At 50.0% G+C, this 23,743-nt stretch overlaps 1 protein-coding gene across 3 annotated transcripts in view; it reads right to left on the bottom strand.

Moving 5' to 3' along the window:
• PLXNA2 (plexin A2) overlaps window positions 1–23,743 on the bottom strand; it is a 190,380-nt gene that overhangs the window by 145,038 nt on the left and 21,599 nt on the right. For all 3 annotated transcript variants that reach the window (XM_075054722.1, XM_075054721.1, XM_075054723.1), the window contains 2 exons: window positions 13,640–14,894; window positions 11,805–11,987 (listed from right to left, as the gene is read on the bottom strand). In XM_075054722.1, coding sequence (XP_074910823.1) covers window positions 11,805–11,987; window positions 13,640–14,827 — 1,371 coding nt within the window. In that variant the 5' untranslated portion in view covers window positions 14,828–14,894. The remainder of the gene's footprint in view (window positions 1–11,804; window positions 11,988–13,639; window positions 14,895–23,743) is intronic.

Raw genomic sequence — 23,743 nt, 5'->3', positions numbered from 1 at the left:
TGCCTGCAGCCTGGCATGCCAGCGCTCCGTTAAAGCTGGCAGCCTTGTAAAAATCAAGGGCGAATATTAGCTGTGCCCTGTGCAGAGGGATGTATTTTGTTCCAAAATACAGGGCATTTAAACATATTTATCACTTGATTACTAACAGTGAAGCTCAGTATTTATCTTGTTGTCTTTGCATTTTGGATTACAAAGTAATTTTCAGACAAACACCCTGAAAAGGTAGAAAGTGATGTTATCCCCTTTCCTGGCAGGAAAACTGCAGGCAGAAAGCAGCCTGCCCATCTTTCAGACTTCTCTGTCTCTCTTCCACTACACCTGTCCCTCAACCTTTACCTTCCAGACTATTCTAATTATTTATTTCTCAATAACAAGACCAAGTTCCCAGTGTGAAAGGCTCTGCACAAAGAAAGCATGAAAAGAAAACCAGAGAGGGTCAGCCTGCTGTCCTTTGGCTTCAAAGCTCTACAGAATGATTTAGCCCAAATATACCTCAAGAGGTGCAATTGGTCTGAGAGCCAAAGGAAAGGAGAAGATGGGAGGAGAGGACTCTGGTTTTATTCCAACTCTGCTATTCACTAATTTAAGCATATAAGACCAGGATAGCCCCCTCACTTCTGCGTGCTCACTTGCATTTGTGGTACAAAGTCTCTCAGAGTGGGAAGCTTTAAGAGCATCAGGCAAAAAGCATCAAAGGAACTCGGAACTGAAAGCAGGCAAAAGGATGCTCTGTTTTTCCACTAATAAGCCACTGGCTGCAGGATGACTAGCAAAAGCAAACATCGCATTAGTCAGCCAAATGTTAACTCAGAGCTGCGAGGCTGGAGTCTGCGAACCCTCCCAGCCGCTGGGGAAGGTGAGTGCTCCCAGCTGGAGGCGCAGCGCTGTTCATTTGAAAGACCTTGTTTTACCCCAGTGTCTCTTCTCACCCTTTTTACTTTGAGCAGCTCAAGGGACCAACTCTTGTTCTTTCCGACTAACGGGGATCTCAGGATTGGCATCCTCTCCCAGCAGCAAATGCAAATCACTCTCTAAGTTAGTGGCAATGACCAACTTAACAGGTCCCACTGCTTTTAACGAGCTGATGAGGGGGAGGAAGAGGCCGAAGCAAGACAAACAATTACCACCTACAGTCATGGCAGCGCTTTGTGCTGCCTGACTTCCGCGCTTTAGAGGATGCTCAGGCTGGTTTGCGTAAGGCCTGCAGGCAGGTTTATGAGATTAAAGCCCAGCACACAATAAATAATTTAGCAGCGTACCACAAAAAAATCCCACACTGTATAATAGCTAGGCTGTATGATGTGTACATTCATTTTAAATGCACATCACTTTCATCTACATGTATCTATTTGATGCAAAGACATGTAACCAAGGGAGAAGGAACAACTGGGAAAGGTGACAGGGTCCTCGGCTGAGGCGCAGACAGGGCATGACGGGACAAATGCTGCTGAAGCCACTTACTAATTATTCCAAGCCTGCCCGTGCTGCTGCCTGCACTCTCCTGTTTGCATGCATGTGTCGGAGCTTCTTAAACCCTTGCTCAGCCAATTATTCCTCCACTGGTCCCAGCAGGCTGCCCAGTACGGACCAGCAGTAGCTGGTGGCAGCTGCCCTCAGCTCAGCACCGACCGGCAGCGCGATGCAAAGCCCCGTGCAAACCCCACGGGGCTGACAGCTTTCAGGCAGCAGCTTCGGCCCCGCCAGCCATCGTCCCCTTCTTTCGGTGGCATGGGACGGCGTTTGCAGTGCGGCAGCACCTCGAGGCTGGCAGCAGGTCCCAGGGCACAAGGCTGGGAAAAGGTTTATAATTTTATAGACAGGGAAATGGAGACACAGGGAAACCTGCCCGTAAGGGAGAACTGCCTGACAGATGGGAATCGCTGCCATGTCTCCTCGGTCCCAGGCCAGACCTTTCTGTGCCCAGACTGCAGATCCCTTTCTGTGTCCTTAGGGCTCACCAAGTCCCAGGTGGGATACAGCCGCATACCGGGGTGTAAATCACCATGTGCAAATTCAAGTTACAGAGCAGAAAATTGCAAGCTTGAGTAACATATTCAATGTCAGCTCCATAAAACTAGTGGCTAACATGAGAAGAATGCAAGCATCCTTACCCTCACAGTGCCACCACGTCTCTCTCCCCCAGCCACTAGATGTGGCTCCCTCCCTGCCCGATTAGCATCATCTGAGATCTCTTGGAGACACACCTAATGAATGACCATAATCTTCCAACCTACTGTTGACAGTGGGGGGAAAAAACCCCACAACCAAAACCTAAATGCACGGAAGGACTGAAGGTGTCGGACCCTCAGACAGCGTACATGCAGGGGGCTGGCTGGGAGGAGTGCTAGGAGTTGCTACCATTGCCGGCAATAAGCAGCAGTCACATTTAGACTTAGTGTTTCATTCTTTTTGCTCAAGTCGCAGCCAGGAAAGTCTCTGGCCCCACCACAGACCCTGGGGAACGTCTCTGGCGCAAAATTCCCCTGGGTGCTGCAGTCCCCAGCCCAAGAGCTCCCTACGGCGGGCAGGGGTTTATCTCCCTCCTTTATTGCTCAGGCTGGGCTGCCTGCAAAGAGCTCCCCGAAGGCCTGAGAAATGTAGGCATCTGCCTGTCCATGCATCTCTGCAGAAATGAAAAGAGGGTAATAAAAGGCAGGGGGAGGTGGGGACACTATGCATCATAACAGGCGTAATGGACTAATGCTAATATAGAGACTGGCCGCATCCAATCCATGCCTGCCTGGCACATCCATAAATATCGGGCAGACGTTCAGGTGATGGATTTGCCTTCGCAAACCATGCAGTATTTTACAGCCCCGCTAACGCTGTCATTGCCCTGGCCGGCAGCAAAAAGCAACCGTAACAACAATGGGTAGTAAACTTGATTGTGGGATTGAGGAAATATTAAAGGCAGCATCAGTCAGATGCACAAGGGAAAGCCTAAGAGCAAGTCTCAGCACAAACCATGGCAGTACTGCTTTTGCATAGCATTTCACTCCCTGACTGTCCCCAAATCCCAACCTTTTTTGCAGCAGCGGCGGCAGCTCAGGGGCCGTGGCACTGCACAGGACTCCTCCTGCAGATTCCCCCGTCTCCCGGCACGTTTGTGTTTTTCACATTCCTTTTTTTGCCTCAAGGAGGCATTTATAGAAGCAACACAGCATGGTCTTCTCACAGTATTTCTTGCCACCCAGGGATTTAAGATCTTACAAATGGACCAAAACCCATGTTATTTTGACCTCTGAGGATTTTAAAAGCCTGCAGAAAAAAATATATATAGTAAAGAAAGCATGAACTTCTTGACTCATGAATAGAAAGGCAGGAGTCTAACATTGCCCTACCCCCCAAAAAACAAACAACATCCAGAACACAGCAACTTCTTCAGTTTTATACTCAGAGGAAAGCAGGGAACAGTCAGAAAAACTAACATGAATTCACAAAATAGTTTGGTATTTCCTGATACTTTTCACCAAGATTACTTCGAGAAGAAATGCATTATTGAACTAGATAAAAATGTAGCTCTGCTTCTAGCATGAAACGGAGGAGGAATAACTTCTGCCTCACTTCATACTCATAAAGGAGACAATACCTCTTCTTATAAAAGGTGTGGGGATTAATTAGCTTCTAAATATGTTAAAGAAAAGAAAAAAACCCCAACCTTATGTGCACGAGGGGGAAAAACACCCTTTTTTGGTAACTACTTCCCAATAGTTACTCTGGTAACTAGTCCCAAAGTACATGGACTGATGCACCTAAAACTCCCTTTACCCTCACAAGTGCTGCTCCACGCTTTATTCCTGCCTGCATAAAAACCTCAAGAGCACTGGGAAAAGTGAGACTTGAGCCATTTTTCTGGTTGAAGGTCGTGTGCACCTAAGGGAGGCACCGACAGAGACTTCATGTCAAACCTCTGGGACCCCACCAGTGCTGAGGGCAGCGTGGGAGCAGGAGGCAGAAGCTGCAGGGAAGCCCCGCGGCGCGTGGAGCCACGGGATCCTCCTGCTCCTTTCCCAAGGGCAGGAAACCTCCCGCGGACATCGCCGGCAGAACTGGTCCTACACTTGTGATGTTTAAGACAATCAGTAAGAGCATTTGAGAGGGAGTGCCAGGACCAAACCCCAGAGATCAATTGACACAAAGAGCTCTTCAAGAGAAACCCCTTTCAGCATGCGGAGCCCCTTGCCTGCGGGGTGCTGGTTGCTGCTGGTCCAGCTGGTGAGATCTCTGGTGAGCCTTGCGAAGAAGGACTTGGGGGTACCAGTGGATGGAAAGCTGGACAGGAGCCAGCAACGTGCCCTCACAGCCCAGAAAGCCGACCGTATCCTGGGCTGCATCCAAAGCAGCGCGGGCAGGATGTCGAGGGAGGGGATTCTGCCCCTCTGCTCCGCTCTGGTGAGACCCCCCTGCAGTCCTGCATCCAGCTCGGGGGTCCTCGGCACAGGAGAGACAAGAACCTGTTGGAGCGGGTCCAGAGGAGGCCACAAAGATGATCAGAGGGCTGGAACACCTCTCCTGCGAGGACAGGCTGAGAGAGTTGGGGTTGTTCAGCCTGGAGAAGAGAAGGCTCCGGGAACACCTTATCGCAGCCTTTCAATACTTAAAGGGGGTTTATAAGAAAGATGGGGACAGACTTTTTAGTAGGGCCTGTTGTGATAGGACACGGGGAAATGGTTTTAAACTAAGAGGGGAGATTGAGACTAGAAATAAGGAAGAAATTTTTTACGAGGGTGGTAAAACACTGGCACAGGTTGCCCACAGAGGTGGTCGATGCCCCATCCCTGGAAACATCCAAGGTCAGGTTGGACGGGGCTCTGAGCAACCTGATCTAGTTGAAGATGTCCCTGCTCATTGCAGGGGGCTGGACTAGACGACCTTGGAAGGTCCCTTCCAACCCAAAGCAGGCTATGATCTCTGAGGCAGGCTGGTTTTCATGCATAAGGCTGTCCAGCCACTTGCAGCCTTTACTAGCTCCACTTCGTTTAGAAACGAATAAAATGTAATTGTTGCACTCAAAAATTTCAAGCTGATTTTTCAAGGTCCCTGAACCTGCGTAAGAACCAGAGTCATTGCCATCTCATGAGCCAAGAAACAGATTAAAGCAGACTCTGAGCCCACCTGGCTCGATTTCACATACATAGCATTTCCTGAACAGCTGCCCCTTAGCTCTCCAGCAGCTATAAAAATACATCCCAACTTCTCTTTTTTTCTTATTTTACTTGCTCTGCCAGGCAACAGATAACAGAACTAGAGAAGTAATGTTGGGAGAAGAGGCGGCCAATTTCATGCCTTTAAGAGGTGGCAGGGACATTCCTGAACTGCTCAAACCCAGAGTCCAGAGGGACTTGGCAGCTCTTCCCGTGAGACATGCATGATAGTGCTCTCCTTTGGCTTCGGTCACTTTTCATACTCCCTTGCACAAATTCCAATTAACAAGTAAGACTCCAACTTCTGGCTGCTAACAATAACAAATGTTTAGGGACCATCAGGCATTTTGGGGACACATTTCTGGGGTCACAGTTTGTCAGCACCCTTTTTGCAGAGATGGAAGCAAAGGGGAATTACTGTCTAAGGATGGAAAATCCTTGTTTAGGGAGAAAAAGAATCCCAGTTTCTCTGACTACACCAGAGCAAATCACCAGCAATACGGTACCAAATAAATACCCCCTTATTTCACGTCCTCGGGCAAGAAAGAGACCTGTTTCTCAGACCTTTCAATTAAACAACTTCTTCAGTCAAGCAAGAATCATCTGCCATTTTACACCTTTGCTGGGACAGAGGGCTGTGGTCCAAAGGTAATGGATTGATCACCAAGTCAGCAAAGCTCCTGACCTTCCGACCTACAGCTGAAACTAGGCATCTCCTTTGGAAGGCATCTGCAAACGGATGATCCTCATCTGTTCAATAACAGCCTGATGTCCTCTTGGCTTGTCTACACACTGATGCAACTGACTTTTTCCTAAAGTGCTATGGAATGCGTGCGGGGGCGATAATTAAGGATAAATTAAAAGGATGAGATAACCATCCACAGAATGAAGTCAGATAAGGACAGGTTCGGACGTATATTTCATTGTGAAAGACCTATTTTATTCCCACTAATGGAACAAATTAAATCAGCCAAGCTGAATAAAACTATCACGTACCAAGACGTAACAACACACTTAAAGTTCGCCTTTCCCCTGACTGCGTAATCCAATCAGTTATCACTGTCCCTTGCAAAAGTGGAGGTTTGCCTTCATTGAAAGCAAGGACAGACATTACGCACCATGTATTCAGGCATTCAACAGATAAACAGGAATGTGTTTCCAAACATGAAAACTAGTTGCAGCACTACGTATTTTTCTGTAGCACTTCTCCAGACAGATCCCAAGCAGCTCTTCACAGGTGACCTTGCATGCCAGAATTGTTTCCAAACCATGTACAGCACAGCTGCCATTGGGACAGCTTACAGGAGTACAGAACAATGTCTGATGCCCATCTATCCAGGAGGATTGGGTGTGAATCCTTCACCTCAGGGCATTTGAAATAACCAAACCCGGGTTCTTGCCTGTAGCACCAAAGTTTGCACTGAAGACAACGCAGAGCACTTTCAGTTTCCTTTATAGAAGGAACTCCTGGATGCAGAGCCCGGCCGTCAGACCTAGCCTGGATAGCTCTAATACGCCAGCACCGAGAAGCATGCCCCACATCTCCAAACATCTTCAAGCACACCGATCAAAGCCTCATCACCACTGGAGTGACTCCGGGCCGGATGAAAACCAGGTACAACATCACCATTACTGCTTTTCCCTGGGAGCCATCGCACGTGCCACCCAGGAGCATACCCAGCTCATCTGAACGTAGGCAAGGGATGGCAAGGTTGCAGACTGCCGCTGCAGGACCTGGATTTTTCCTACAGCAGGCATAAACAGCATGATGGTAAAATAATACATAGACAGTGCACTGTCAGACATAGAAGAGACATTTATTTATTCTTGATCACAAACAATGTCCTCCATTGACAAGCTGAATGAAGGGCACTTCACTGATTTATTAGATCTAATAAGAAACAGACCTCTTGGGATGAAATACAAGATTGATTTTTAGTGGTGAGCCATGCTGCTATCCCAGCCACTGTGCTCAGCCTGATGAGATGAAACCAGGCATGCACAGGGACAGAGAGAGTTGAAACAGCATTGGGTAGAAGAAATAAATGGAAAGATTTGGACAAGGAAGGGGAGATGAAATGGAAACAAGGCTTGCAATAGCAGCCTTTCAAACTGAGGGTTACTCTTTTCTTCCTGAAATCCTTCTCTCTCCAACTAAGTCTATATATCTTAATAGAAGAGCAGAAAACTGCTGGCAAGTTGAAGGGCAACTCTAGTACAGTTCTTGGGAAACCTCCGAGTCAGACCCTTCCCATACATCTGCTTTTTCAGAGGAGCCCCTCTAAATATAGCAAGTATAATTTTCACATCAGTCTCAGCATCTACCAGGCAAACCACATTAGCTGAGTTCCGTGGATGCCGTTTTCCATCAGGAAAAAGACAACTAGCACAGCAGTGCTTAGCTTGAGGCCCTATTAATAGCAGTCCTAATTATATGGCTGCAAATTTAATTCATAGCAATGATTAGTGTCAAAATCAAAGGCATCATACATCAATATTGATGGAATTGTATGAAGCCCATAAACAGAACAAGCAAGCCAACACACCTCCCCCCAGCAGTTAGTTGCTGTTAACTGTTGCATTAATGTCTCTCTTAATTTTGCTCGATGAAAATTGTTTTATTGCAGGAATCCACAAATCTGAATGATTATCTCTCATACATGATCCCCTTCCCCCTTGCATCCCCTGCCACAAAGCTCAGACACTTTGGAAGGAGAGCTGGACCACCAAGGTGCAGGGAGAACCGCATCCCACGTACCTGTGCTTTATCCGAAAGGTCACAGCACCATCAGCACGTTTGCTTTTCACCCACTTAGAGAAAACTGCCGAGGAACAGTAGTTCTCAACACCAGCGAGCTGCCAGGCAGCAGGCGGGGAGCATCACGGGGCTGCAGCCATTTCGTACGGTACGAGCACCGAGCGCACAGCGAGACCCCGGCCCGAGGCATGCCCCCGTACCGGCGGGTTGCAACGAGAGGCAGCGGGCTGGCCGGAAAATTCCTCCGTCAGCACTTGGCTTTAATGGAGAATAGACACATCAGTTCATCCTTCTGCCTTCAATGGGTACCGAGGACGGACGAAGCACAAACCCCTATCACCGGCTGTGCGAGGAGCAGCTGCCCAGCAGGTACGAGCACACCCTCCGCCCTGAACCGAAACCCTGACCCCTGGAAATGCTCTGGTACCCTGCAGGAAAGATGCCAAGTTCATCGTCAATTGACTTATCTGATATTATTGACTTATTTGTCAGCAGCTCTGGTACGAACACCCCTCTGGTGCAGCACGGCTACGCCAAACTCGCAGCCAGGCTGTGCGGAATCCGCGGGCGACCTGCCCGGGCTGCCCACGTCGGCTGGACCCCGCGGGGCTCCGAAACCTGCAGAGCCAGCGGCGAGCTCAACCTGGGAAAGCTGCCAGCCTTGCCACAGGGCTCTGCGCTGCTCCCGAGCAGACAGAAAACTTCTCTCCTTCCTTTACGCGTCGGCCAGTGCTGGCTGCTGAAAGGAGCAGAAAGGGACATCAAATGCACCCAGGAAAGAGAGAAAGGGGTAGAGCCAGAGCCAGAGCCAGACAACACGAGGCCGTACCGAAGCGTGCAGGGAGGGGTGTCGGGGCAGGCAGGGGCTTGGGGACCTTCAGCATTCAGCTTCTTCGGAGGAGAAAGGCTGAAGCAGCTGCAGCCGCTCTCCTAGGGAACTCGCACAAGGCAGTTAGGTGAATAGCTAATGGGAAGAAGGACATCAGTGAGATAACACAGCATTTTCGGTAATGAATTCTCACTGGGGAAGCACAGACAAATTTGAAAGATTTCAGAGCTGGCTCCCTGACTTCTTTCCTCCAGCTACACAAAAGCATCTTAGAAACCCCAGACTGAGCCACCAGCTTGTTTCCAAAGTAAATCAAGGACTAGGGGAGAGGGAATAGGTGTGACGTAGCTTTCAGATATTAATCGTGTAGGTAGATATGCAAGGTGGTGAGCTGGAGGAGATAAGGCATCTATCTGTAAATCTCTGGCACTTACAGAGGTGCGTACATTTTTACCAGCTTCATTTCACATATGGGGAAGAAGCAATATGGAAACGTTTACAGTCCTGAGCATCCAGAGCACTTGCTGACTTCGAGACATGTCTGGTCTTGGAACACGCACAAAAACTGGAGACAACTTCCCACCACGTCTGCAACGCCTCCTCTGCAGTGAGAGTCCCAAGAGTCCCACAGTTCAATGCAAAGCTGCTTCCTATGCTTCTCGTGGCCTCTCTTAGGCCATGTAGAAGATAATCCCACATGCCAAATGAGGAAAGATTTATTAAAGGTGTGGACAGGACTGCAAGATAAAGAACAACATCATCCTAAGCCCCATGCTGCAGAGGACGGGACAGTGATCGCTCCAGCTAATGATAACAGGAGGCATGAGTGTCATCAACTGCAGACAACTCTGATACATGTTAAATAAGGGTGCTTGGCAGATGCCATGAAGGGCTGACTGTAGTGAATGCCTAGAATGAATTTGCTCAAGAGACAAACCAGTTTTCTTAGTGCCTGGTTACCACTGCCTCAAACAACAGGTGAAGGATTCCTGCAGCCCTCCCTCCGGACAGTGGAGTGGATGTGCATGAATAGATTAACTTTGCATCAAAAAGGTAGGCGTTCAATGTAGAATAGCAGAAGGAATTAAACCTTGCTGGAGAGACCGCTTCTTCTATAATCCTACATAATTCATGGGACGGGACAGTAAATACCTAGTGTGCAGGCACAAGCTGTTTGCCTTAACTGCCTCTAAATGAAGCGCCTCCCCTAACCCGCCCAAACCACTGCAAACAGCAAGTACCAGGCAGCATGGCTGGCTTGCAGCTTGCTAGCACATGCATTTGCAATACGCTGAGGGTGCCTCTTCCATCCATCTAGCTAGAAAAATCCTGGCGCTCCCGTGTGCCACGGCGGGGGCGGGGGGCGGGCAGGGAGGAGAGGGGCTCCGCTTACAAGCCCACTCTCCCCCACGTTCAAAATTGCCCCACTGACACTGGAGAGGCACCAGGGAGGCACCTAATTTACTACTACTCAGCACTTGTAAAGTGCTGAATGAATATTAATGAACTGATGTAATTAAAATGATGCAGACATTCAAGTGTAGTATCTGCCTGTCCTTGTATCTTCCTGGATAGATGAGGAAGAAATTCCCTGCTGCTTAAGGACACAAAAAATTAACAGCCTGCTGTTGATTACATTTGTTAACTCTTTCCCTGGTACGAAGAAGCAGGGTCTGCATTTAGCAGGTTCACCCAATGCTGTCGTTTATATTTTAGGTTAATTTGAAGGATCTCGGCTTTCCAGAGCAGCATCTCTAAGGCTGGTTTTGCTGGAGCTGGATCAGACTTCTGCACCCACTGATGAGCTGGCTTCCAGCTGCAGCTCCAACCCTCAAGACCAGCAAGCTGGGATTCCCCTCTGCCTACACACCCCAAGGCCATTTCCACATTCATTTTAAATATGGAACTCCAGAGAGAGGACTAGTGAGGACCACACAACAGACGTCTGTCTGGGCCTGACCAGCCACTGACTGAAGAGCAGTTCAGCAAGGAAATCCCAGTTGGACTTCAAAATCCTAAAACTCACAGGAGCCCTGCCACCCCCTGTGCTGGTGGAAGAAACCAGCAGGAGCATCTCTTTGCCCTGGGCAACTAGCCTGAGCATTTGTGATGCAGAGGGTGAGGAATGTTATCTTCCAGGACTGATCAATCATCCAACTGTCAGAGGGAAGAGCAGGAGGTAAGAGGCAGAGAGCAGCAGGACTTTGCCCTGAGGCTTACTTTCCAAAAGCAGCCAAGTTAACCCATTCCTATCTCTCCATGACCAAACATCCTACCACCATCAGCGATTTTGCCATCACTGAAAGCTTTCTAACTCACGGTCTTCTACACAAGTTGCAGAAGGATTGCTGGGAAACAACTCAAAACTATTGCAAGATTTCCATCAGCATGTCAAAAAGAAGGAAAGATCCGAGACCTTGGATACAGCTTGCTGAGGCTCACTCGTACTCAGAAATTGCAAGCCAGCTCCTCACTTTTCTCTAATCAGACTGGCGCATTATTGCCCTGATAATTTCCGCATCAGCCCCACAAACACACACGCCATAGTTCACTGAATGATAAAACGCAAAAAACCCAGACAAACAACGGGGTAATGCTGTAATATACAGGCAGGCAGTCCATGCAAGAGCTGGCATGGTGCCGAGACCTGTATTACCCTGCTGCTTAAGAAGTCGCTGGCTGGAAGCGGAGGAAGGTGCCCTCAGCCCATGCAAGGGGATGCTCTGGAGCTGTAATGCCGCAGAGTGATGGGAACTGTGTGGCCTCATTTGGTCCCTTATCCAGGAATCACGCTGCAGCAATTTCCACTGTACCTTTCCCAAGGCTTGGTACTTCTCTGCTTCAAAAGAAACTGCAGCAACGCCACTCTGTACTAACGGTGCTGATGTATGAAGTTCGCCTCACCAAAGCAAAGCTCTCTGTGACCCAAACCCTGTGATTTTTGCTCCTGACTGGCTCCCGGTTTCACGCTAGGAAACATCTGTAAGACACTGCAGCAGCTACATGCATCAGAATCTCCCAAGACAGAAGAAAAACGGATCCTGCCTCTCTGAAGCCACAGAAATAAGCTTACCTTCTTCAGCTTGCCAGTCTTAGTCCCCACGAACACCACGCTGTAGCCGTTGTAGACGTAGGAAGCAACAGAAGTCATCCGGTCCCGGCTCGAGGTGAAGAGCGTCACGCCATCCACCGGTGTCGAGCCTCCCAGCGGCTGGTTGATGTCGAGCCCGCAGAAATTGTCATCGATGGGGACTGGCTGGAAAAGACGAGGTTTGGGGCAGCCGTGAGCGAAACGCGAAGCATGGGGCAGCCCCACACGCTCAGGCTCGTGCGGAGGGGAGCAGGAGGTGCTGACAGCGGGGTGGGAGCCACCACCACACACTCCCCACCCCAGGACCCCCCCAGCTTTGGCCACCTCTGCAATGGTTCCCTTCGCTGCCCAAGGATGAGACACCCTGCAGCTGCTCCAAAACGTGTTTGGACAGGGCTGAGGAGGAACCCTAAGTCCAGTAGACACTTCCACTCGTTTTCTAAATCAACTAGGTTTCCCATGGGTTTAGCCCTGCTGCGTGGCCGTGCCGGGACTCTCTCCTCCACTCATTTCACCTCCCCTCAGCCCCATTTCCAGAGGTGCTGAGTAGCATAAGCAGAAAGGTGCTCAGCACCCCCACATCAGCAAAGGCTTCCCTTGAAGGTCATACAAGTCCCGCTGCCAACAGCTCGCAGCAGCGCTGGCGCTGCCGTGCGCAGCGTGGGACAGGCTGAGGTCAGTCACCAGCCAGAGGATGGCTGGGCACGGCTCATCCCACGCCGTGGGAGAGGAGAGGATGCTGCTGTTCGCTCCTGCCCGGAGCAGCTGCTTTCCTCTGGCAGAAATGGCCCAGCTCCACAGCAGAGTTAAACCTTCCCCACGCGAACACAGGGCTGGTGGAAAGCACCAGACTGTCTGCCTGGAAAGGCAGGTGATTGCACAGGGAACGGGCTCTGGCAACCTAAAACACCCGCGTGCTACGCAGAGAGATGCACTCTTGCTCCTTCTACCACCCAGCTGTGAGCTCTCCTACAAGCCACCTCGCTGTGCCTCAGTTTCCTTTCTACAACACAGGAAATACGGATGCTGTCTTTTCCCTGGAACACCGCTTGCCACGAGTAAAGGAAAATCATTCTGCCCCCAGCTAAGTATTATTAAGCTGTATCAGCTGAGATTGCTGGAGTGAACTCCTACGTGGCATAGGCAGAGGGGTGGTGACATGGGTGGCCGCTCGCCATCATGCTGACTCCAATCCACTTATTTTCCACAAGGGACATTAGCTACCAAATGCTCAGGCACATCTAGCTGCAACTGCAATGGGATGACTCTCCCCTGCGCAAGCCACCTCTCAAGCTTCTCTTTGCCTTCCTTCTTTCATTTCATTTAACCCACGTTTATCTCTTCCCAGCAGCCAAACTTAATATGCTTGGCAAAAGAAGGCCCCAGGGATTCTCAAGTCAGCCCAGGAACAATCTGCATGTGAATCAAGATTAAAGAAATCAGCTGAATAAAAAATACAAAGGATGCAACTGTCATCTGTATTTATCTTGTTAGTTTGTTGATACCACCCTCCTGCTCGGGGAAGGGCGAGAGCCTTCCTCCGGCTTCCAGGGCTGCGGGTTGGGAACAGCAAAGACTTCCAGCAAGCTGCACACCTTTATTCATCTGCCTTAATACTACCCCTTCCTTTCATTGTCATCACCAACCGTCTGACAAGAACATGGATTAAAGGGGAAAAGGATGACTGCGATGTTCTCTGTTTAGGAAAACTGAGGCACAAAAAGATTGATCCTGTTCTGCAAGCTCGTACCCCATAGGCCCAGGCATTGACACCGGCTCTCGGGGGCTGCCACGGCCAACAGCCAGAGCATCCTTACCGCTTTAGTGCACTGGACGTCTTTCCCCAGGAGCCAGTTGAGCTCCAGGTTGCCTTCCCCCTGGTAGCAGGACTGCAGGCGGTCCTTGATCTGAGCGTTGATGGTGCGAATGGGGAAGGCGCAGAGCGCAGAGTCATCGGGTGGCTGATGGTACTGCTTCTGTCCCTTGGAGAAAATGGCAAAGAGGACATCCTCCTGGGCCGTGATGTTGAGGGACTTGGCCAGCACATCTCCTGGCTTGGAGAGGTACGCTGCTTGCAGGAGGCGGTACTCCGTGTCCCCCTTGACACAGCCAAAGGGCAGAGAGACATAGGAGTGGAACTTGGGGTCATCTTTGCAGAGACGGACGATGCGAGACGTGTAAAAGAGATCACTGGCAGAGTTGATGGAGACACCCTCTGGGGTCTCTGGCTGGACAGTCAAAAAATAGACGAAGTTGCCGCTGGCAAAACCATAGATGTAGAAGATGTCGAAGTGCGAAACAAGGGCCAAGGTATCTGAGGGGATTTTGATGAGGGACGAGACAAAGTCACTGTGGAGCTCATAATCCAACATTGCTGATGACTCCGGGTCCCGGGGAAGTTTCCGGCTGGAGAGGGTGGGGAAGTAATCCTGCTTCCCATCCACTGCTGTGCCAATGAAGAGCTTCCCATCTTCACCTTCCGAGCGCACGATCACGCCATACATCGTGCCCGTCTTGTTGACGCTGGAGAGGTAGTGCTCCTTTTTGTGCGAGGGTTCTACCAAGATGAAGAGGTCATCCAGGCGCAGCAGCTTGCAGACCCCCTGGTAGAGGCTGCCACAAGCCAGCAGCCGGTTCTCAGAGTAGTCAATGATCAGCAGCTTGTTGACATTGTTGGTTAGAGTAAGGATCTCGCTGCATGGCTGGACGATGAGGGGTGGGTAGCAGGATTTATTGTCCTCCTCAGGACCAGTTTTATGAGCCACCAAAATGGTCAGGTTACCCGACAGCTTGTAAACCCTGTTGATAGCTCCAACGTAGACTGCTCCAGTGCCTTGGTGGACAGTCAGGTGGTTGAACGTCCAGTCCCGGTTCTCAGAGTGGAAAGTGCTGAACAAGGCATTGCTGGACACATTTCTGGAGAGCGATGCCAGGAAGAGACAGAGCAAAGCCACCGACCAGCCATCGGAGTCCAGTACCCGAGGCCAGTTCTTCCTCTGATCCATCCTGGGAAAGGCAAACTTCGTGTTCTCCGCGCGTGTCCTGTGCCCCAGCAATGTCCCTCACATGGTTCTGGGGAAAGAAAAGAAACACACAGAGCAAAGGATTAGATCCAGTGTGCCCTTCAGATAAAATTCAAAGGAGGCTTTCTAATTACACAGTCCTTGAGATAAAGTGAGGACGTCTCTAAGCCCAACAAGAATTAAGCAGGTCTCCTAACTTATTGGTAAACAGTTCAGGCCTGATGTCTTGCCACTTGGTTCAGCCTCTGTGTGTTAATTTGTTATGTGGTTTAGCTGTTTATAATGTACACTGCTCAGCCACGGGAGGGGATAATAAGCTTCAGCCCAAGACAAAGCCTGCAGCTCACACACCCAACCATCAATCTGCAATCTTGGCTAAAAGGATGTCTCCTGCAGGGCATGTTGTTGGAATCAACAGAGGAAATAAGAGGTGTTTTCTACCTTTAAATCCTCTATGATTTAATTTGGAAACCTGAGGAAGAAGTCTCATGCAGGCAAGTTCATTGAGCATGTACACACCAAAGCCACCAGCATCTCCTCTCCACCCCTCCCCAGAGCCAGAAGTGGCTCTGCAGGTGCTCTTCAGGCAGAAACTTCCCACTGCCTCCACAAGGTACTTTGCTGCTGAAAAGCAGCTGCCACTGGAGTGGAGACACATGTGGTTAGATCAGCAACCAAACACTGCCAGCAGCATCTGCGCAGGGGAGAAACTACCAAACTGGGAGCCTTGGACAGATCTCCTGCCCTAACAAAACTTGCAGGTGATGATTAAAACCTACATAAAGCGACAGCTTGGACACTGGGTCCAGAAGACCCGATGCCAACCAAATTGCCCATGTGCCCTTCCCAATAGCTCTAGGGATAACAGCCAGAAGTAGAGTCTCCTTCGACTGATATGTTTTCACCCATATGGACAAGGCAAGGTAAGACTCGAGCTGGAGACCTCTCGCCAAAATCTATGTGGAAACGAGGCATGGAAGACAGACAGGTTTCTATGTTGGTTGGTTGTTTTGTTTTTGTGGGTGCTCCCAAAGCACCTAGACCTCATTCGGGCCCAAAGGACGGCTGGAGCTCTGCTGAACCCTGGCCCCGGCTCCATCCTCCCTACTTGCACGGGTGGCTGTCAGGCTGAATTAGGAATCACCAGGCTGGAATTTCCTTAGGAAGCAGGCGCTCGCCTCCGAGAGGCTCCGGCTGCGTGAGGCATGTTTACATCAGCGCTTTCCATCCGCCCTTCCGGACAGCACACACACGCAGGCAGACACAGGAGCTGTGGAAGAGGACCCTTACAAACTTCTGCCTGCTCCACCTCATCACCTAGCACCTCTGCTAAGGTGGCAGGCTCCCCTAGCAAAAATATGAACATTAAAGATAAGCCAAACTCATGCATTTCCATGTCTGTCTCATCTAAGGGGGGGTCCGGCTTGGACCATCCCACGCAGGAGGTATTGGCTCAGTTCCCAGCTCAGCCCGACTTCCAGCACCACCTCAGGCTCCCACTGAGCTGCTGGAAGCGGTGCCAGCTGAGCACCCTGCAAGGCAGCAAGGACCCAGCTCAGCAGAAGGGGTCAGAGGAGCCGTGGGGCCAGCAGAACAACACTACAAGGCAGGCACCGTCATCCCTGCGCCGGGGCTCTGTGCATCCCATGTCACCACAGACATGCCTGGAGGTCACTGGATTGTGCCTCATCCTTGTTATCATCTCCAGACCTGACTGTGACTTGTGCTCCTGGCTTGACCTCAGCCTTGCTCATCATCACAGATGTGTCTGACCGCCTGGACTCAGAAAACCATCACAAAGTTCTCCTTTATCCCAAATTATGCATTCCTTACACACTCCAGGCTGGACGATCAAAGAAACCATTTCAGCTTGCCTGGGGGAGAGATGTTCTCCACCACCTCACAGCACTGCAGGGTCACACCAGCCCTGGGAAAAGGCTGAGGATGAGCCACCATCCCACCTGCCCTCTCTGCACCGAAGTCCCCTCACCTCCCACCACCACCACGTAAGCCCCGAGCACACACACTGGGGAGAAATTTGCACTCTTTGCCGATTTGACTCTCCTCCCCAGCCCTGTGTGCAAACGCAGGAGGCTGTTCCCTAGCACAGCCCACGCTCAGCTGTCCTCACCTGCGGGCAGCCACCAATTTGATTGATGCTGATCTCCGTTTTGGTATTTAAAATAATTCATGCTGCTGAAAACCTACACTGAGCTCATAAGCGAGTGTCACCGAATGGCCGCTCTTTAGGCTTGTTAACGCCAGGAGCTGGAGACGGGTGTTTCTGAAAGGTGACAAAGGAGCTCTGTCCCTGGGCTGCACGTCTCTGTGTCACTGACAAGACAGGAGAAAGAGAGCGGTAATGGGTTTCTCATTCTGCTCAGGGATACATTTCCCCGGCTGCTTGCTTCTTATTTCCAGTCTCTTAATTTCCACCTTTGGCTGCAGCAGTTTCTCTCTCTCCCAGCTAGGATGCAGACACTGCTGCATTCTTATTATTGTTTGGATGATTGTGGCAGAAAGCAGATGCCCGTGCTGTGGACCCGAACGTGCCACAACAGCACCAGTGTGACCTTCCCCAGTTCTTCTCATTAAATTTCTGAGTGAACATCCCCAAACTATTCTCTGAATCTAGAATCTTTCAAAAGGGCACAAATCAAACCGTTCCCGAGGACCTGCTGGGAGGAAGGCTCTCCACGCTGCCCACCCACGCGAGGGCTGCTGGTGACCCGTGGCGGGCACCGGGATCTCAGAGCAGCTTTGCTCTAGGATAACGTGGCAGCGCAGCTCGAGCCACCGAGAAGTCTGCGTGTGTCACTGACAGGGAGATGCCCGCCGGCAGCGCGGTGCCTTCTTGTAAACGCACAGGGAGCCCTGTGCCATGGAAGAGCTCGAGAGGAGCCCAGGAAAGGTGGCACGAGAGCTGCAGATACGGGAGTCCCGCGGAATGGCCGAGTCAGTAGCAGAGCGTGTCCGGATCAACGCACAAGAAACCTTGAGCACCGAGGTGCCCCAGGCGAGTGGTCCGGCACGGCAACCCAACTCCCCTTGCCTTGGGGGAGGCACAGAGCTGGTGGCCACAGCACCAAAGGGCACAGAGAAAGCTGGCTCTGCCCTGGGCAGCACAAACGGGCTTTCCTCCAAGGCCAAAGCATCCCTCACTAACAGGAGACCAAAAACGAAGCCTACCTCAGTTTCTCATTCCCTGAGAAGAAGCGGTGCTTCTGGGGCAGAGGGCTCTGGTTCAAGGGAAGTCCAGAAAGTGAAAGAGATTCTGCAGAGAATGGGGAGGCTCTGCTGTAAAGCTGAGCACACAACAGTTTTCCTGCTCGGCAGCTTTCCAATTTTTAAAAAGTTGCACTGTTCTCTTCTTGCTTTGCAATGGAACAAGCTAGAAATTAATAAATTTAATTATTTAGATTTTATATACATATATACGTATGGGACAACAGAAGCTCTTCACTTAGACCACAGCAGTTTTGTACTTTTTCCAGCAACGTCTTCCCTCAGAAACTGTACAAAAGCCAGAGCCAGTCTGGAGCTGTTGAGCAGCAGAGCTGTCAGCTGAAGCCCAACTTCTACGCGGTGCCTTACAGTGAAGGTTTTGCAGAGTATTTGTGAACAGTCACTGCCAAAGGCAAGAGAGATCATCCAGGAAGAAGAATCTGCGCTTTCAAACATTATTTGAAGATGACAGAGCATTGCTGTGAACTGACATCCTACCCAAACGAGCCAGGGGACGATGATCCATCCCCGGCTCCATGTCACCCCCACGGCAGCGGCTCCTGCCGGGTCCCCACGACCCGGGGGGGGCAAGATGTGGGGGCAGGACACAGATTAAGCAGTGTTCAGCGATACAGATATCAAACATCAACAGAAACCCATTGCATGCCCGACGGAGGAGTTTGGGGACGGCCGAGTACAGCTGGGGAGTTAAACACCAGGGAAACAGGAGATTGGGCAATTTTAACTCTGATTCTTAATACGATTTGACCACTAATTTTTCCTCTTTTTTTGGAAGCAAGTTTAAAATACGGCCTTAAAAGCAATCTGAAGCTATTAGTAACGCAAGGTGAAAGAGAGAGTAAATTCAGGGACACAATATAAACCCAAGCAGCTGAAAGGCCTCAATTAGGCTGAAAGAAGTTATCTGGTATTTAAATAATTATTAGATTGAAGGAATAATCACAGGTCTGAGCCGATTTTTTTCCCCCACTGTCATCCTAATGGAGACTATAATATTATTATTCAAATGCCCATGATTCTCATTGAGGGGGGAAGAAAAAAGGGCTCATTTAATCTCCATGCGACAGGGCTTCAGGAGGCCCGATTAGTCATTTCTCTTATTTCAGCTGTCACTCACTCATGGGCACCATGGTTTGTCATTAGTGATATTTTATGCACACGGAGAAAAAAAAAGAGCGAAAAAGGAAAATTAAAGCAAAAGCAAAAAGAGAATCTCCTGTGGAAAATGACGGATTAAAGGAACAATTTTGATGTCACCAGCGCAGCAGCTGCGTGTGCTTTGCAGTGCCGGTATCTTTTCTTTTGGGGTAGGGTTGGTCTCGTGAGCAGTGATTTATACACAGCCCTACATTAGCACTGCTCTGCCTTCACCGATCGCCTCTGCCCCGCTGGGTCCCGCACTCCTGGGATGCTCCATCCCCTCCAGACGATGCAGCTCCTACAGCCCCAGCACCTCTAAGACACAGCAAATGCATCTGCACCGACCCCCAGCTCTCAGCATCCCAGTGCCATTTGCTTTTCCCAGTCTGTCCCTGCATTGTTCCCAGCCCAGAGGCCACCAGGGTCCCCAGCCACCCTGCAAAGGGGGAGCAAAGTGGGCAATAAAACCCAGTATGGTTTTTCTCCTACGGCCACATGGGTTCGGGGAGTTGCCTCACAGAAGGAAGCCTCCTGAGAAATAACTGAGCTTGCGGGGAGGGGGTCAGCGGGCCCGTGATTGCTTTCTAAGCTGGAGGTGGATTCTGCCCTTTTTGCTTTTTATAGTCAAATAAGATTCATTGCTGTGAGGCCGGGAGCAGGGAGAACGGCCGGCTCACGCTGCTGACCTCCCCTGCAGGTCACCGGGCTGTCAGAAATCCCCCAGAATTATCGAAAGGGTCACCAAAAGGGCAGGCTACACTATATAAACTAAAATACAAGAACAAACCATTTGGAACAACCTCACCCTTGCACCAGCGTGACCCTTTCTCTTTGCATTGGCTCCATATCGTATCTGCCAACTGGAATGAAGGAAAAAAGCTGAGAGTTTGGCCATTTCTTCATAGCAAGTGAGAACAGGCGTGCCGGGTCTGCATCCCTCCTGGAGCCCATCGGGAATTTTTCTGTGAAACCTTTCCAACCGTTAAAGCTGCCATAGTGATTTATTCCCTTTGAAGAAGTGATATTCAGGACACATTTGTCAGCTATGGAGGAAGACCTTACAGTAATTAATAGGGTTTTGGTTTGTTTTAATTAGACAAAAGCTCTGAGCCAAACCATCTGATCTAAGCATCTCTGAGCTCTGGGACGTTCCCAGTCCCGATCAGAGTTCTGGGTCTCAGTCCTGCCTCCTCGGCCAAGCCACCGCAGCCAGATGAGCCCCGCACTGCTGCATCCCCTCTTACCCAGCAGAAACCTGCACGCCCGCTCGCACGAGTCCCTTCCCCACTCTCGGCGTCTTCGCCTCTTTCTCCAGCAAGAGAAGCCTTAGCGCATTTGAGCCCCAAGCAGAGGATTTTCCCAGAAGCAGGACTGCTGGGAGCCTCAGCACCCATCGCACACCGCAGCAGTGCCGAGGAAGCCTGAGGTGCAGCAACGGTGCGTTTTAAACCCAGGTAGCGTGCAGCAGCCAGCTCAGTTGTGTGCTTCAGAGTTTGACACCAAATGAAGTTATCGGCAGCTTGATGTGAAGTAATTACAGTTTTGTAATACAAAGCAACGAGGGGGGCTCCTAGCACCTTTTCTTTGTTTTTTTTAGAATATTTTGACTCTGACGACAATAAGAGCAAGTAGCAAATCACCAGTGAGGTGCCTGGCATCAGGTCCGAGGTTTCTGCAGAGGTTACTGAACCACAGGGATGACAAATACCAAACCTTTCCTAAAGTATAACACTGAACCCTTTGGGTTTCAGGCTGAAAACCACCTTTACGCCTCACCCTTCTGCTTCGCTGCCCCTCAGCAATGCCTGTCGCCCGCTCCACAGGGCTGTGCTGGCAGCCGCAGGCAGGAACCACACCAGGAGCTGCGTCCCCACTTCCCTGGAGCTGCTTATTCACAGGGATGGTATTTCACAGGCTGGTCAGCTTTCTGAGAAAGAGTTAAGAGGCCAAAATACAGTATTGTGATTATTGCTTCCTCCAGCCCTGGGACAAGGAAGAGGAGGGGAAGAACGAAACCCAGCCATGAAAAGGCATTTCCCTGATAACAAACACGATTGCATGAATTATGCACAAAATTTGTTCATATTGTCCAGACTTCAGATATTGTTTATACAATGCATACCGGATAAGCCACCTCTCCCCACCATCTCCCTCTTGAGCACACACATCCCAACAGGTCTGGGGGAAAAAGAAACAGAAAATCCCAGGGAGAGACCTGCTGTAAGCCCCATATTTGCAACTGCATTTTGGAGAGCACGGTACAGCACCCTGACCTGACCTGACCTTACTCCTGGCTTTGTCCCAGACTTGCTCAATAGACCTGGGCAAATCGTGTTACTCAGCCTCAGTTGTTCCCCCTGTGAAATGGGGATAATGCTCCCATACATGAGGCACTCAGATGTTCAATCGATAGAAAACTCTAAAGGGACTTACCAGGCATAAACCGCTGTAGTAAAGTATGTGGAAGGGACTGGTTTAGTGCTTCTTGGTGTGCCTCTGTTCATACTCTTTGATCAGAGATTGTTCAGCAGAGCAGGGCTACTCTCTCCTGGCAGTGGTGACAAGCAAACATAAGCACAGCTACCCCTGACCCTCAAAGGTGCCAAGACATCCCTGCGACCCAGCAAGAAGGCATTTCTTTAACATTGACAAAATCATCACCACCTCCAAGGGAGCACTCGTTCCTCTGGCAAAACTAAAGCAGGACCACAGCTGTGGCTCCGGTGTGGCATACACCTAGCTGTGCATTGCAGCTGGAGACATTTAACCCACCAACCCCAAAAGAAGTCCAGAAAAATTCATAATCAACCTAGGACACCTAGGTGGCAGAAATTAGACACCTTTTTCTTTCCCTGTGCTGATACTTGACACCTGCTATCTGAGAAACCACAGCTGGCAGCTATTGAGCTTTAAGTACACTGCTGCGAAATAGCTTATAAATTACCTTGCATCAAGAGAGGAGCTGGGAAAAGAGGACTTTATTCACCATGCAGTCCCTGAGGACAGACCCAAGGCTGGCAACAACACCATGCACTGGAGCACGGAGCAGAACAGACCCTTATTTTCCTGGTTGCCTTGAAGTATGACACAAAGAGAAAATTTAACACTTCTTAAGTTTCATAGCTGGTTTATTTAAGTTTGGGGAAGTCTCAGTTTCATCCAAACCTGTGTAAACAGGTCAATGGCTTTGGATAACATTAAATCATACAAATTTGTGGTCAGAAAGATGTTATTCTCTAATCCAGTCTCCTGCTGCAAGGACCAGCTATAATCATAATTCAAGAGATGTCTCTCTAAACCATCCTTAAGGACCTCCAGAAACAGAGTCAACAAACCCTCCAGGCAATCTAGGTCAGTATATCCCTTAGAAAGTGTTTTTTCTAGTTTCTTACCCAAGTCCTGATGGACTGAGGTTTATTCACCCCTCTTCACTGGTGCACCTGAACATCATTTGATTATTCATGGACTTTATTCCCAACAAAATAGAATTTAATGGATGGTGACCTTAGGTGCAAGCAGATTAAACGATTAAATGATTTGCCCAAGGCTAGTCAAAAGGTCCCAGTGGCAAAGCTAGGAGTTTTATCTCCTGAGCCTCAGCCCAGCCCTCTCTCCCCAAGTGACATCCAGCTGCAGTTTATTACAAGAGAACATTACAGTGCAGCACAAGGGAAGATCACAGAGCGGCCACCGAACTGGAGGAGAAAAATAAGCAGCAGCTTCTCCTGGCCTCACTCCAAGTGCACCACAGGCAAGTGAAGAACCCCAGCTTCAAATTAAATGGGTCCCCAGCCACTCCATTAAACAGAAATCCTGAAACAGAAATCCTTTGGCTGTGCCAGCCCTGTACAGAGAGTGGTGTTCGTTATCCCAAACACTCCCTACGGCAGCCAGATGTATTTACACAGTAGCCACAGTGCTGTTACCTAAGTAAACCAGGAAATTGTACATTTGTTAAAATTAGGTTCTGAGATGCTGAATCCCCAACTGTGCAGCTATAGATTTCACTCAGCCAGCAGCGCTGAAATTATTAAGAGCACGCCACTGCCTGCGTGCACATTCAGGCACGTTTCCCCATTCGAGGGGTGTTTACTGGTTATGATGCTCCACGCCACTCCAGAACAGGATTATTTTTTCAGATTATGAGCAATAACCAGCAAGGCAAACCTACATCGTGCTGTCCATCGCTGTGCCTTCCCCCACCACACCGGGAGGGCAGGGGTGGTACGGCACCAAACCGGGGCCGGAGCCGTCGGGATGAGAAGCAGAGGAACATGTGAAGGCAGAGGTTCATCATCGCTGCTGCGTGACCAGCACCATCGGCTCACTGCTTTGCTACAGATTTCAGCTGCCAGCCGCAATTCTGGCATTCCCACCACAGAAGTGGGAGAAATTATGATCCAGGTACCACTGTGGGATCACAAGGATTTGGAAAGAACACAACTGCAAAAGCCCTTAAATTAAGAGCAAAACTGAAGCAGACAGGTTGATGCAGGAGAGAGCCACACAGCA

The sequence above is a fragment of the Buteo buteo genome, chromosome 23, assembly GCF_964188355.1.
Source record: "Buteo buteo chromosome 23, bButBut1.hap1.1, whole genome shotgun sequence".
In the NCBI taxonomy this organism is placed as follows: Eukaryota; Metazoa; Chordata; class Aves; order Accipitriformes; family Accipitridae; genus Buteo; species Buteo buteo.
Note: the sequence above shows the minus strand (reverse complement) of the source record. Positions and strands in the feature narration are given on the sequence as shown.